General features: G+C 33.8%; 1 protein-coding gene across 1 annotated transcript in view; it reads right to left on the bottom strand.

Moving 5' to 3' along the window:
- Nucleotides 1-15,910, bottom strand: part of LOC145292383 (semaphorin-2A-like) — a 158,425-nt gene extending 142,515 nt beyond the window's left edge. Inside the window, exons 1-2 of the mRNA XM_080138712.1 lie at nt 15,884-15,910; nt 7,007-7,115 (exon numbers count right to left, since the gene is read on the bottom strand). Coding sequence (XP_079994838.1) covers nt 7,007-7,115; nt 15,884-15,910 — 136 coding nt within the window. The remainder of the gene's footprint in view (nt 1-7,006; nt 7,116-15,883) is intronic.
- Nucleotides 15,911-17,361: the final 1,451 nt, after the last annotated feature.

Below are 17,361 nucleotides of genomic sequence, written 5' to 3'. Positions count from 1 at the left end.
ATATATATATATATATATATATTAGGATAAAAGGATATTTAGGTAGCATTTATTCATTTAAGCAGAACACTTTTTTAAAAATAGCAATTCTTTCTGTATATTTTATTTATTCAAATGATCGTTTTTTGCGTTAAAATCAAAATAAGGACATTGAAATTTCCGTATATATCACAAACATTTTCGATTCATCGTCAAATCATAATCAAATTAAAAAGCAAAAGGAAAAAAAGCCAGACAAGAGAATTTCAAAAGGTAACTGAGAAATAGTCACAAGAAGAAAGTTAAATTCCAAGAGAACGTTTACACATTGTTCCATGTAAGGCGTTAACATATATATATATGTGTGTGTGCGTGTGTGTATATATATATATATATTGGGAAATATGTTTAATCACTTATATTTCATCTTTTATTCACACCAAACTTTTAATTTATGAAGCTCGATGTAACTACAGAGCATATAACAAATAAATTACGAAAGTTTATATTCCAAATTCCATTTACCATTTATTTCCTTAAATATGTTGACATGCACAATTCTTGACAGCACCTGATTTTTGGCTACCAAACAGGTGCTGTCAATAATTGTATGTGTCAATGTATTTAAGGAAATAAACGTCAAGATGATCAACATCTTAAAAGTGAAAATATAAACTATAGCTAGCAAAATTTACTGTTTGGTGTCCGAAATTAAAATACTTCTAAACCTTATATCTAGGATCCTTATTGGTCACCCGATTTATCGGAGTGACATCTGTGCATCCTTTAGTCTGGACGATTGCCAGATAACCGTTCATTAATTTTTCCTGAAATTTTGCCACAAATACTATTTCATTAAATAGATGTGCACAGTAGAAAGTTTTTTTTTTTTGTTTTTTTTTGTAAAAATTCCCGTTGCCTTCCCAGGGGCTCAAAAAATGTCAAAAATGCCCCAAAATGGCCCAAAAATGACACATTTTGCCCCATAACTTTTGATCCATCCATCAGATTTTTCTGAACCTTGGCCAAAATGTGGAGCGCATTGTTCTTAATATAAGAACTGCATGAGTGACCCTGGCAAAATTCTGGTTCGCGTCCCTGGGGACTTTCAGTGCTAAAAACGCCCCTTTTTGTGGCTCTTTGTCCATATTTCTCAACAAAAACTTTATATTCCGGACTATATAGTGGTTTTTCACGGTGGTCGAATCAAATGTACATGTGATCAGGCCTGAAACTGCACAGTTATCCATTTACACTGGGATTGGGCATCCCCAGGAGCTCAAAAGAGATCAAAAATGCTCCAAAATGATGAAAAATTACACTTTTTTTACCCTATAGCGTTTTATCCATCCATTAGATTTTGCTGAAACTTTGCCAATATGTGAAAGCAATTATTCTTTATATAAATTCAGTATGAGTGACCCTGGCAAAATTGTAGTTCACGTCCCTCTGTGACTTTTAGGGCTAAAAAAAAAACATGTCTTTTTTTAGCTCTGTTTTCATGTCACTCAAAAACTTGATAAGTTTGTCTATATAGTGATTTTCCGTGGTGCTGAATTCAAATACACGTGTTAAGGCGTGAAACTGCACCATTTGTCCATTTTCACTGGGATTCGGTATTCTCAGGAGCTCAAAAGAGGTCACAAATGTCCCAGAATTGAAAAAAAAAAAAAAAAAAAGACACTTTTTACCCCATAACTTTTGCCCCATCCATTAGATTTTTCTGAAACTTGGCGAAAATGTGAAGGCACCGTTGGCCCTTCACACTTCTCACATTCATCATTTCTTTACTATTTTTTTGTGGCGTCATCTCACATGCATCACCAGAGGGGGACCATACATACGCGGCTTGTTCTAATTTAGATCCAAATCATCAAGATTAAAATCAGGATATAATAATGTTAAACCTTATGTCTAGAATACATATTCCAATTTTGATCAAAATCTAGTACTTGATATTTCTATTCTAGAAAAGTAAAAAAAATAAGCTTATGATTAAAGGGTCTTAAGAAAAAATTAAAATTCAGGGAATCTTTCTTAATGAGTGTTTGATGACTATGGAACAAATTTAATGCAAATCTAAAATATTTAATTTTTTATGTAGGAGGTTTTACTCATATTATGACCCCCACCCCCAAAAAACATTTAAAATAGCTCAAAAATCTACAATTTAGCCACAATTATTTATTAAAACAAGAACAACAACCAAAGTGCCAGTGTGGATACTTACTGACTATAAAACATATATTTGAGGATTGTAAAAATACCAAAATTATAAGAGGAAAATATTTCAACAAAAGAAAACTAGGAAAAATACTCCAAGAAGTCGAACCAAAAAAAAATCATGGATTTCCTTAAAAAAATTGGAATAAACACTTATTACAACAAATGAGAAAATATAAAAAAAATCATCTAAACACACAACAAACAAATTATCAATATATAATAAAACTATGCAAACCAAGTATAGCGAACATCTATCTACAAAATAATCCCCTCAATATGAAATAATTCTGAAGACTAGGGCCAAATCAAGCAACATAAATAAACATCTGAAGAAATCTGTAAGAACCTGAAGATGTTATTCCCCCCAAAGGAGTCGGCATTAAATAACCGAAAAGGGTTGATATGCCGTAAAACGAAACAACCAACTAAAATTTAGAAAATAGATATTAATTAATGTCTAATATCTATTGTGAAAATTTATCTCAAATCATAAATATCTAAATGTTTACGAAGTACTTTCACCTCGTTTTTGTTTCCTTTGCATAAACTAAATTAAACTAAATATAGCTTGCATGACTAACCCTAACCCTTAGGAGATGTGTATCAAAATGAATAATGCATCGGTTAATTAGTTTATGAGAGAATAGGGTATATAGGTTCGTGCATATGTTTATGCATTTATAACTTTATAGGGTAAATTTCTGTATTTCTACAAACATTATTGACTACATATGTGCATACAGGTTTTAACTGTGACTTCTCTCAAAATCCAATTTCCATCAAACCAGTAGCATTAACTATGCAATTGATTTTGAACAAGATCGCAACTGAAACATGTATGCACAATGTAGCCAATAATGTTTGTACTAGGAAAAAATTTGTACAATAATACAGCTCTGTTTGTTATTGAGCACCTTTTTTTTTATAAAAACCGTAGTTTTATTAGATTAACATCTGGGAAACAGTTCAATCACTATATTTCTAACTTTATGTAAATAGAGATAGATAATACTTTTAAAAAGCAGATCTGGCCTTCGAGCTAAGATCAGAGTGTAGTATCTCTTTTGAGGCTACACTCAAGTTAATTTGTTCTTGGTCAATGTAGGGGAAACCCTTTGATACTAAAGCAGTTTCTTTTGCCTACTTACAGGTTGCCCCGTTTCGAGGGAGCTGCCCCCCCCCATTAAAAACGACCTTGTGTCACATTTTTCTTTCGTTGGGAAGCAAATAAACACCAATACTTTTATCAATCAATAACGGTAATGTATTGATATGTTGTCAAACAGACAAACTAAACATTTATATATAAGCTATAATTCATAATTATGTGCATCCATACATATATCAAAATACTTTTTTTAAAAAATGCAACATTCATTAGACTTTGAAAGAGAACGAGGTTGTATTCATTAATGTTGAAAATGTTTGATAAAAATCAAAATATGTGACATAAGGAAAAGAAATTTCCTTAATTATGGAAAACCAAAAGGACCTAAAAAAAATAATCATTGATTATAATTGCAGAATCAGAGAAAATTACAAAGGCACTAAATTAGAGGAATTCTGTGATCCTACATGTTTTTTTCCTGTGTTCTTTAAAAAAAAAAAAAAAAAAAACGTATGCGTAGGATTTAAACAGAGAGCAGCCAGTCGGTCGGCCAGCAAAGCATTCATTATTATAACGGTTGTTTACTACTTGTGATGTGACTGCAATTTTAATTTTTGACTTTCGATAAACTTATATTCCATAACTTTTCTGTAAGTGCTATCAAAATATATACGAGAAGACCTATCCGAAGTTATCCTTTGATAACAATCTTCTCGGCCCTAGAATACAAATAGGTCATACTGTTTTATATTCGTTTTGGCCGGTCATCAAATGTGTTTTTCAGTTTATATAATTTCTAAAAGATCAACTTTTTTTTCATTGCCTCTATATATATATACTTGGCAGCAAAATAAAACAGAACTAGTTATAAAATACTTTGTTTATTCAAAATAATTCACATTAATATAAAGAACCATAAAATATTTACTACATATTAAAATAGAAATGTTTATTTTTTTTTTACAAAACAAACGAATCTGCTTTTTGCCTTTTCTGATTATTGGGGAGGTTGGGCCTGCTTTACAGTCAGTAGTATTCTCGTTGGTGACTTTGAAAGCCATTTTGGTTGCACAATTGGCCTTCAAGACTGGTCACTGCTGTTTCATTTGTTGCCCTTGGTACTAGTGTGCCCGGTAAGCACAATTGCACTCTCCTCTATTTCTCTTTCTTTCTATATCTCTTTGGTGTCTCTCCCTTTCTATATCTCTTCGGTGTCTATCCCTCTCTTTCTTTCTATATCTCTTCGGTGTCTCTCCCTCTCTTTCTTTTTATATCTCTTCGGTGTCTCTCCCTCTCTTTCTTTTTATATCTCTTCGGTGTCTATCCCTCTCTTTCTTTCTATATCTCTTCGGTGTCTATCCCTCTCTTTCTTTCTATATCTCTTCGGTGTCTATCCCTCTCTTTCTTTCTATATCTCTTCGGTGTCTATCCCTCTCTTTCTTTCTATATCTCTTCGGTGTCTATCCCTCTCTTTTTTTCTATATCTCTTCGGTGTCTATCCCTCTCTTTCTTTTTATATCTCTTCGGTGTCTATCCCTTTCTTTCTTTCTATATCTCTTCGGTGTCTATCCCTTTCTTTCTTTCTATATCTCTTCGGTGTCTATCCCTCTCTTTCTTTCTATATCTCTTCGGTGTCTATCCCTCTCTTTCTTTTTATATCTCTTCGGTGTCTCTCCCTCTCTTTCTTTTTATATCTCTTCGGTGTCTATCTCTTTCTATATCTCTTCGATGTCTATCCCTCTCTTTTTTTCTATATCTCTTTGGTGTCTCTCCCTCTCTTTCTTTTTATATCTCTTCGGTGTCTATCTCTTTCTATATCTCTTCGGTGTCTATCCCTCTCTTTTTTTCTATACCTCTCCGGTCTCTCATTTTAGAATGACATTTATGACATTAGTGACAGCATGCGTGGCACGGTTGGTCTGTTTTTTTCTGTGGAGAAGATTCGTTCCTTGAACTTGCCCATCACGTTTGCTCTCTTTCTTGTCCTTTGTCTGCCCATCTATTTTATAGGCACAGATGACGTCGAAGCATTCTACCACGCATTTTCTTGAAATATCAGTCAGTCTTGCTGACCTAATCTCCGGAGATTCTACGTCTTCCATTTTTACTTCTTTGACGTCATTCCTGGGCACATTTATCCAGGATCTGATCGACTTTCCTTTGATGTCATTTCCGGGCACCTGGATAATCCAACAATATGCCTTTAACTCATTCATATCTCTTGAAAGGAGAAGAATTGTTATATGTGAAGAATGAAAACATTTTGATTCATGTAAATATAAAACAAGCTTTATTGTGGATGTTTGTGTTGGCGGCAGTGAAGTGAGAGAGAGAGAGAGTGGTGGGTGTTAGCTGACGTTGCACCAGTGAATTTGGTCTCTGTTCACAAAAGAAACTAATTGAATTCAATTCAAGCCCCTTTTATGTAATTTGCTGTGACGTTTTGACAATCGATTCGCTTCATACGTTTGAAAGCATCAGCTTATAACAAGTTCAATAACTAGTACGGATCATTCTCTCTGTCTCATCTCCAATTTATTTCGGGTTCTCAGTGTTGGGCACACCAAAGCTGGATTATCTAACAGCATCTCCAACATGCATATCACACTTTACATAAAAATTCTCCAACAAAATTGACATGACATATGAGATCGAATCAAATGTAATAGTTTCAAACTGGGAACAAGCTTTAAGAAATAAACCAGCTTGATTTTATTAAATAGTAGATATCTACATTATATCTGACTTCTGTCTGTCAATTACATTTTTTCTCAGAAACTATTGAGCCGATCTGGACTTCACAGCGAATTGAGCATTTTGGTATCTGTTCGGTGCACAGTGATGGATGAATAGAGATCAGTTTCCACAATACCATATTTACTCTAGACGTTTTCTCTCAAATTATTATGCCGATCTGATTGAAATTTTGTATGGACCATCCATCAAACTATTTATTATGATATCCGTTTAGTATACAGTTAGAATATAATAAGTAATGTAATTTATGGTAAAAATTAGCACTAATTTAAATATATTCAATCATCAATTTTGTATAAATCATCCATTCTAAGTCAACAGTCTAACTTTTGTCCGCTGTTAATGGGCTAAAAATCTAGTATATATATATATATATATATATATATTGTCGTCTATATGTTTTATACACATACTTTTATAAAATACTTGCCATAATATATACACTTTGAATAGTCATGATTTTTTTTGTAATCAAACAAACACTAGTAAAATCAACAAAGTTTTATTTATTTTACAGATGATAATCTAACAAGAACGAGAGTTCGGGTCAGTATGGTCGACTTCGTAAATGTATCGCTGGCTTTTCTCTTTTCTCTCTGTCTATAACTCTGTTTTCTTTAACTAATTTCCACATATCTCAAAAAGACCATCATCCACTCTAATTAACGTTACTAGTATACGTCACTAAGATAATCACCTGATCTTTTTACATGTCATTATTTCTAAGCTGTCAGCTAAATTGTTATGACATTTTTATGTTCATATTCCTAAATAAACGTAAATTAATATTTATTCAGAATATGTTTAGAATAATAACAATATTTAAACTGCCAAACTTTTAGGCTTGAATAATCACGATCATTAACCAGCACACGTTTCGACGTTGCTCGGTCAACATCTAACATATAGTGAATATGCACAGTAAATGATACTTACGTATTTCATCAAAGTAGTAAGGATACTGGCCTGGCAGGGAGCAATTGATTCTGGCTTTCAAGTAGGTGGACCACTCATTGATCAGCAGACGAGCTCCGCCTTTGTCATTCTATAAAGAAGAAAAATAGAAAACGAGTGAGTGTATATTCCAACTGGGCTTGCTTTGGTTTATGCTGCATTTTTTAATGCAACTTTAATAAGTAAAAGTTTACACTTCCAATTCAATATTTTTCAAAATCTTATAAAATATGATTTAACTTGAAAAATTCACCAAAGAAGAAAATTGTCTGTATGACAGGCAGGTTTGTGATTTTTCATACAGAATATTGAAAATAAAATTATAAAACAATCGTTAAGTCTGTATCAAATTATTTCCCGTTGTTGGGGTTCATTTGTTTTTTGTTTTTTTTTTTTAGCAAAATCTGCATCCCTCCTGGTCACGAAGGATAGTTTGCTCTACATCACACGAAGCAATGTTCCTATTTACGTGCCTCCCTATGAGGACAGTTTTAATATAGAGAAAATCCAGCTCCCTATAAAAGGGCACTCTGGATAGGAACAAACATAAAAATTGTCTCAGTCATGAAGGATTCCTCCTCCACTGATCGAGGACAGAAAAGATTAGATGCAACATCAAAACAGATACACACAAGATGTTATTTATGAATTCTATTGTCGGTGCGCTGCTGGCTATGTAGGTCGACACCTAAAGAAAATCTACAGGCAGTATCTGCAAACATTGTTAAACGTGCCCAGAAATGCATAGATGTCAACGGGGACCACTTCCAGCATCTTTTCTTACACTATAGGTAATCTAAACAATGCTATAGGTAATCTAAACAATGCTATAGGTAATCTAAACAATGCTATAGGTAATCTAAACAATTCTATAGGTAATCTAAACAATGCTATACGTAATCTAAACAATGCTATAGGTAATCTAAACAATGCTATAGGTAATCTAAACAATGCTATAGGTAATCTAAACAATGCTATAGGTAATCTAAACAATGCTATAGGTAATCTAAACAATGCTATAGGTAATCTAAACAATGCTATAGGTAATCTAAACAATGCTATAGGTAATCTAAACAATGCTATAGGTAATCTAAACAATGCTATAGGTAATCTAAACAATGCTATAGGTAATCTAAACAATGCTATAGGTAATCTAAACAATGCTATAAGTAATCTAAACAATGCTATAGGTAATTTAAACAATAAAAGAATGTTCCTCCTCTACTACATGTAATGGGATACTTTAAAGTGGGCCACCCTGTACTTTACTAGAGACAAACGGGGTAGGTACGATGAAGTTAATATTGATAAATCGGACTTTTTTTTGGTGCTTGGTGACGGATAGATTTCTTTAAATATGTTATTTTAAGAAAAAACGATGCAATGCGATACCTCCATTCAGTCTAAAGAGACAATGGGCACCTCCTGCAATCGTGAGACAAGGGTTGCACAATCTTCAAGCACCCCTCTCTTGAATCAGCACTGATTGGTTTCAGTGGCAAGAAGAGGCCCAAGACTGAAAACAATGCCGAGACAAGCAAAGAGTACATGCAGCACACGGAATTCCCAAATGGTAATCCCATTTTTGTACTGACCATGCTTAAAATAACCCTAACCCTAACCCTGTACTTTACTAGAGCGAAACGATGAAGTTAATACTGATAAACCGGACATTTTTTGGTGATTGATAGATTTCGTTAAATATGTCATTTTATGCAAAAACGATGCGATGCCTCCATTCAGTCTAAAGAGACAATGGACACACCCTATAAGGATAGCTGCATGTGCAATCGTGATACAAGGGTTGCACAATCTAAACTATGCTATAGATAATTTAAACTACAAAAGAATGTTCCTTCCCTACCTCATATTTATGGGCTACTTTTAGGTGGGCCATGCAATATTAGATGGAATAGATCCCGACTCAGAAAACAGCAATTCTTCCCCTTTTGTCAGAAACAACGCTCATGGAATGTGATGCCGGAACAACTAAATAAGGGGAGCAGTGTGTTCTGCACAAATAAACGCATACACATACTGAACGTTGCAAAGATAGCTGGCGGGGGGGGGGTCATACGTATTCGCATGTAGATGTCCCTAAATATATAGATGGAATAAAGGACACTAGATTTAATGAAAACAGGATGGACGGAATTGCAAAACAAAAACTTTCTGACATTTCTACAGAATTCTAATTTTTTTTCGTATTTATTTATTTTTTGGTATTTGAAATGTAAATCTAAAATATGCAGGAAATAAATTGTTTTTTATTTTTATTTTTTCCTTTTATATATATATATTTTTTTTGTTTTCCGTTTTTGTTCCCAATTAAAATATCGACTTTGTATAAAACCCATCCTGTGACATTTATGTCAAACTAGATGTCGATACCCGGCGTTGCCCGGCTGCCTTTCTACTTCCATTTACATTTTGCTCATTTGACACGTCATTTCCGTTTTCTGTCTTTTCTGTTAATTTAATTTCATTTCATTTCTTGTAAGAAAATATTTACTTTCGAAAATTGAAGGGATGCCATTATAAAATTGGTTTGGCAATGAAATTAAGGGACGTCTTAAAAAATGGGGAAATTTAAATTCCACAACTACTTTTGACATTAATTTATTTTTATTTCGGACTATTATTCTCATCTTTATTAGTTGTTGTTTTTGATCTTTTATTGGTTTTGTTTATTCACAACGTTTCGGCCAACTATTCCTCTGGCCTTCGTCAGGTGGAAACGGCGACGGATAGGAACTTCGAATCTCCTAACTGCATTCTCAGCCATCACTGCCATCCGTAGTTGTTGTCGTCCCACCACATTTTGGCCAATTAACCTCTGGCACGCTTTGGGTGGGATTGAAACCGCTATCTTCAGACAATGTTCATCTGGAACTGTAGAGATTCAACGTCTCTATCAACTGCGTCACGGGCCCCGAAGGGCGATCAAGGTTGGATTCTTTGATCTTATAAATCCACGTTTATTTATCTGATCTTCCATAGTCGGGTCCGTACCGATTGGTATATATATATATATATATATATATATATATATCATTCCTTAATTGGAATTCATTTTTGAGATGAGCATTATATATTAATTTATTTTTATTTCGGACTATTATTCTCATCTTTATTAGTTGTTGCTTTTTATCAAAAACAACAACTAATAAAGATGAGAATAATAGTCCGAAATAAAAATAAATATATATATATAATGCTCATCTCAAAAATGAATTCCAATTAAGGAATAATCTATATATATAAAAGCGAAAATGTATGTATGTATGTACGCTTTTCCTCGATGTCCACAAAACGCTTCTTTCAGAGTAGCGCTTGCTCGGTTCACAACTTCTTAAAACTTTTTATATCATCTATAAATTGTAATATCTCAGAGTTATCCACGGAGCTCGCCTGTCTATTTAATTTTATTGACTTTCAAACGTTAAGTATTCGACATTTCCCGCATCGACACGCGTTACATTCGGTTTTCGGTATATAAAAAAAAGCGAAACTCGACTCTAATCACAGGCCGATAGCCAGTTGTCTCAAGAGAGCTAAGTAACGTTTGTTAAATGTTGACTTCGTCATATCAGACTGTAGCTTTCATTTCGCTCCTCCTAATAAACAGGGAGCGGGTTTTTAACAATAAACAAACCGATTTATTCACCCCCATTCAAAACTGTCCCGCACAAAATGCTTACTGCCGAATACCTATCGCCGTCACGTCAATCAAAAACGCGCACCTGTTTTTTTTGTAAACACTTTACTATTTTCCAACTGCGCGTCGTGAAGGCTTCGTTTTTTTTTGTTTTGTTTTTTTTTTTCACATTTTCGGGGTTTTTTCACACACCCCGAAAAACACCCGGGCAACGCCGGGTACCCCTCGCTAGTATATATATATAAAACTACTTTTGAGTTTGTAACTTTTAGACATGTTCTGAAATATATATAAAAATACATATGTATATATAAATTAGGTCTTTCAAGTTTATTGTTACACCTTGTTGTATAATTAAAATGTTGTATACTTTCCGTCTGTACAGGTTTATAATATTTTTCCTCCAAATTTGAATAAATTTTCATAAAATTTATCTATTATATAATAATTTACTATAATAATTATTAAATACCTACAGACACTAGTGTTCCATCCTTTCGGGAATCATCAGTGCAGGGTGTCATGATTAAAACCAATCGATAGATTCGAACCCGGCGATAGAAACCATCCCTGGCTTCATTAGCAAGTTCCTAATTCATTCAGCTACCGTTAACCGCGAGAAATGCTGTTGAATTTTAAACATTTATTTTTTAAATGCTTTTTAACGTCTGTTAGAGTGATCTAATTATATGATGCTTTGCCCATAAGAGCTAAATTGACCAATATATATATATATATATATATATATATATATATATATATATATATATATATATATTTAAAAGTTATACGTTACATATTTCATAAACATACCAAGTTTCCTTGACATAGATTGACACTTACTGTTTAGAAAAGCCCATAAAAATCCATCTCAAATCCACGGCAAATCAAAAAATGAAGACACACATCTAATGCCGCCATCTCTTATTATTGATTCTCTCTCTCTATCTTTCCCTCGTATGTGTGTGAGTTCGTTCACTATGGACTCCAAAACGGCTGGGCAGAGTTTTATAAAATTTCGCACAAATGTACGTCATGTATCTGCCAATATTCTAAAATAGGTATTTCATCAAAATGTATTTGATAAGTACCGATAATCTAAAAATTCTGATGAAAGAATTAGCAGGCGATTACGACCACATTTAAGACATTACAGTCGACCAGCGCAAGTGCATGTGAAAAGTTTTATCAGCGCACAAACAGAAAGGCATAGACTATAAAATCAACCGTAGATTCTTTTATAAGACAGAAGCACGTTCGAAATGAATGTTTGTTGGTAAAGCACAATTAAAGCATGATACTTGACTTTTGCATTTTAAACTTTAATTCAAGCTATTATTTAAAGATAATTTTATAAAATTGATAGTATATTCTTTACAGTGCAATGTAAACTACACTTTATTGTGGATTCAGTCACTGCACGAAAGCATGTGAAACTTCCTCCCGGTACACTGCAAGAGATGGGGTCCCCAACTAAAACAGACAATCAATCGATTTGATTAAAAATGTGCGATTTCACCGATTTTTATGACAATAAAAGTATGGGAGAGTGAAACATTTGTTGACCCGCATTCAATGTCTGACAACGTCGGGTTACCTTGCTACTATATATATATATATATATATATATATATATATATATATATATATATATTATACGATAATGTTTACTTTTCGATAATTATGTTGCTGAAAAACTGTTTCTAATAAACTGATTAGAATGGAAGTCGTTTTTTTATATAATAACTAAGATAATTAATTTCACATGTCAGACTCGCAGTTCGTTCTTATCAGCGTTCTCATCTCGGTGTATTCTCGCTTACAAGAAAATCGTGTTGATTTTTCATGTCTTGACAAAATTCATTCTATTTTAAGCTCAATTCAAATAGGCAATTATTTTCGTATTCGTTCCTCTCACTCGCGGTTCACACAGTCACACACAATATATATATATATATATATATATATATATATATATATATATAATGTAAGTATGTTGGAAATGAAGAAGTCGCATAAAAAGCATAGCAAATAATTGCTTTTTGATTATTTATATATCACATAGCATGGCGCGTGTATTATTAATATATCTAAACCAGTGATTCCCAACCACTGTGCCGCGGTACCTTAATGTGCTTTTTCTTTCAATATTCTTATTTTGTTTTAGCCGGGAATGGGGCATTCTACCGGATGCCAGGCATCGACTATTTCGTACAGTCCAATCGAGAGATTTTTTTAAAAAAAAGCTTTTAAACGTCTCTTTTAAGTGAAATTGTTTTTATCTCTCTTGCACTGAGTTCACCTGGTATATTTTTCAACTAGTTTGTTTTGAATTATTTTTCATGCGTCCAGTTGCTCTTATAATTACTGGAATGATGGAGATCTTCCTAAGATTCCAGTTTCTTTCTATGTCGGACATAAGGCCTTAGTATTTCATTACCTTTTCCCTCTCAGATCTGTTTAGCCCAGCAACATTATAGACACTGACTTCTACTAAGGTTGCTTCTTCCTCCTTCTATTCCCATATCACTATCTCAGGTGTAATAGTCCCGTCTTCTAAGCACATAGCTGTACTAACATTAATATTCCTGCATGCTAATAAATCATGGACCCTAAGAGCAGAAATAGAAAAAAAAAAAAGATACAAACAGTTGAAATGAGGTGCTACGGTAAAGTATTTTGGTATTTCCTACAAAGACCACATTATAAATGAAGAAATCACCAACCGCATAAAGCAAGCTTGGGGGCTTATGGAAATCTCTTAGCTATTGCAAAACTGCTGAAATTACAGTAGTTTGCTCATGTAACGAGATGAATAAGACTTGTTAAAACAATAATGCAGGGGAGAGTAAGAGAAGAAGGTGGGGATGACAAAAGAAGAGATGGGAGGATAATATTAAAGAATGGACAGCCTAAGCCTCAGTAGCACCATCATAATAGCACAGGGAAGACAATGGTGAAGAAAACTAGTGAGAGTTTCTCAGAGGCGTCACTAACCACCAAGCAGGCTACGGAGATGGGTAGATAGACAGCTATAGGGCTCATATAGTCTTAGCGGATGTTGTGACTTATTTTAAACTGTTCTTTCCAGTATGTTTCAAGGATGTGCTGCTTCATTTGATATTTAACGTTTTATAGATGGCCCTGGCTAGGGCACGTCGTTTGCATGCAGGATGGCCGAAACTGCAAAGACATCCTGTATGGCAAAATCTCTGAGCCGGCAGCAGACCAACCGGTAGATAACTCCTCAGATTTAAGGACATGTGCAAAAGGGACTTAAAATGCGGCAACATCACCTTGCTAACCTCGAATCCTACGCTGCAGACCGTGACTCCTGGAGGGTCAAAATCAAGAAGTGTTTCCGGCTGAGCGAGGAGAGAAGAAATGAACAGTGGAAGAAGAGAGGCAGGCACAAAAAGACAGCATCGGCAGAGCTTGATAGAAGGTATCCCTCCGGGAAATGCAACAGAATCTGTCGCTTCCGCATCAATCTGCTCAGTCACAGCAACAGTTGCCACTACTCATGACAACCTTCAGGTGCGATTCTCCATCGCCTATCTAGACCAATGGTTCTCAATCTTTTTTTACTCATGGACCCCTTTTCCCTTCTTTTTATCTTGGTGGACCCCTTCATAACTATTGGTCATAAGACAATCTTCTATTTTTCACTAATATAAATTTTGAGGTTTTAATAATCAAAGAAATATTATATAATTAACCTTTATTTTTAAATGAAAAATAATTTAATGGGGTAAACCTGGAAAATAGAAATATTATAGTCAAAATAACTTGGATGATTGAAAAAAAAAAAAAAAACTATGCAAAATTACAGTAGAAATTAAATTTTTAATAATAAAAACTATTCTGAGTTGGTTTTCTTCATGGGCCACCAAATTATCATTGTGGTCCCCCATTTTTGTTATATTTTGCCTGTGGACCCTCAGAAATATTCCATGGACCCCTAGGTCCTGGATATGACCTTAAACTATATCCAGTGGTGAGGCCCCAGCTTGCGGGCTTTGGGGAGTGTGGAGCAATCCTTTAATTGCCATTGCTCCCAGGTCCACTCTGACCCGAACTAGTAGTACCTGTTAGGGTCCCAACTATGGGTTAAATAGAAACCAACTTGAAAACAAATATATTCTATTAAAAAAAAATTCTTAAATCTTTGGATTTGGCATTAAATAACCTGAAAAGGGTTGATATGCCGTAAAACAAAAACAACCAACCAACCAATCCATGGACCCCTAGGGTCCATGTGGACCCCGGTTGAGAACCCCTGATCTAGACGGAAGGACGCCAACAAGGATATATTTACACATACCATCGTGTTGCACTGTATAAAAACCCTCCTCCAGCCCCGGAATCATTACAGGTTTGCTGCTAGGAGATAATAGCTAGAATCCATTTGATTTCATTTTGTTTAATAAAGACATTTAATTTCTTAATCAGGATGACATCGCTCAATTCTAACTCCACTTTTACTGCAATTCTCAACTTCGTGACTAGATGAACTGGAATTTTCTTACCGAAACAACATTAAAAAATTTTAAATAAAAACGTGTAAGACTAAAAAAATATTGAAGCAGAGTAAAGAGAATGTGTGTCTCACGTTCACCCACGTATTTAAGCAGTAGTTAAGAAAAAACACCAGGCACAACTGTCTCACTGACATTCACCATTATTATTATCATTATTATTATATAGCAGATATTGAATACATTATTATTATTATTATTATTATTATTATTATTATTATTATCATTATTATTATATAGCAGATATTGAATACATTATTATTATTATAATTATTATTATTATTATTATTATTATTATTATCATTATTATTATTATTATTATTATTATTATCATTATTATTATATAGCAGATATTGAATACATTATTATTATTATTATTATTATTATCATTATTATTATATAGCAGATATTGAATACATTATTATTATTATAATTATTATTATTATTATTCCTCCTCCTCCTATAGATATTGAATACAGGATATGTTGATTTATATGAATAAATATTCTGTTTATATAATCTCCTTTGTTTGCCCGATTATTTTATTGCCAAAATAATTGGAGTAGAATAAGTGTGCTTTGAAAATATTAAAAACAAACAATAATGTGCCGCCATCTAAAAAAATGTATGGAAATCATTGCATTAAGGAATAATGCTTCTTACTGATTCATGATTCAGCAATAACGTCATGTGCACTTCTAGGAGGTCCAGCATCCAAGGCTTTACCTTCTTTGAAAAGTGGCTAGTTTATTGCTAATTGCCTGAGGCTCTGCTACCAGGAATACCGAAGGGACTAACTAAGCACACTTTACAAGGCAGAGTGCTCATTCTCGGTGGCGCTAGCTCTTCAATCCCACTTTTCTAACCTTGTGTCTCATCTTCTCGTCGTGGAAGGCGGCGATAAATAATTTTTTTTACCTTAATAGCATTAAAAATAAAAAAAAAACGTAAAAGACTTTAAAATATTGAATAGTTAAGAGTGTCTCTCTCACATGTGCCCACATATTGCTGCAGTAGTTAAGAAACACCAGCCATAACTGTCCAACTGACATTCACTATTATTATTTTATACCAGATTTGAATACAATAAATATTCTCCTTATATAATATTCGTTTTTTGTTCCCTGACAAAAGGAGGGTGAACCTGTAAAGTCACCCTTGCCCATTTATCTGTCTATACTTTTCTCAATAATAATGCTTTGGAATTTTTGAAATTCTGCACAAACATTAAACATGATATGAGTAAAAAAGTAACAGAACGGATTTTCTAGGGGTGCCTTTCAGGTTAAAATGGCTAAAATTGACACTTTTACGCTCATTGAAAAAAATTGATACCTCGGATTTTTATAAAACTTTCTGAAAAGTTGTAATTAACTGATTTCTATATAATTTTGTTTGTCTATACTTTGTGATAACGCTTGGGTGTGCACCAGGGACTCTTTTAAGGCTAATAAAAACACTTCATTTTTGGGATTATTTTTTCCATATTTGTCCAAAATATTCTGTGTATGTCTATTTAGCAGTTTTGCATGGTGCTGACCTCTAATTGTTATATGTTAAGGCTTTGGGGACATTTGGGGCTAAACGAAGGTGGGGGGGGGCAAATGATGGACGTGATCATTTTGTTTTTTGTATGGTGTAGAACTCAAATTTACATATGTTAAGACTTAAAACTGCACTTGTTTGTTCATTTTCACCAGGATTTGATGTCCCCTAGGGACTTTTTGGGGCTAAATGTCGGCAGGGGGGACAAATACTGAACTTAGTCATTTTTGTTATACCTCATTCGCTGTACACTCACAGGAGACCATGCATGCTTTATTTGTTTTTATTAGTTTAATGCCAAAAGCTTTCATGGGCAGAAAAAACATTTTTTTTTGTGAATGTTGTGCCTCTAAAAATTTTTAATCATTCAATGGTGTGCTGCCATGTGAAAAAGGTTGGGAACAACTGATTCAAAGATTTATCGCCTCCATTTTGTCTTGAGTGACACTGGATACCCTGTAGAATGTGCAATATCCAACAGCACCTTTCCTGAATCGACACTGCATGATTCTCGTGGAAGGGGAAAGTCCATGGCCACCGGAAAAAAATGCTGAGATAAGCGGAGAGCACATAGAGCACCTGTTATTTCCCGAATG

The sequence above is a fragment of the Euprymna scolopes genome, chromosome 13 (assembly GCF_053919585.1).
Source record: "Euprymna scolopes isolate OS-2025 chromosome 13, ASM5391958v1, whole genome shotgun sequence".
Classification (NCBI taxonomy): Eukaryota; Metazoa; Mollusca; class Cephalopoda; order Sepiida; family Sepiolidae; genus Euprymna; species Euprymna scolopes.
This window is presented reverse-complemented; position numbering and strand designations above follow the sequence as displayed.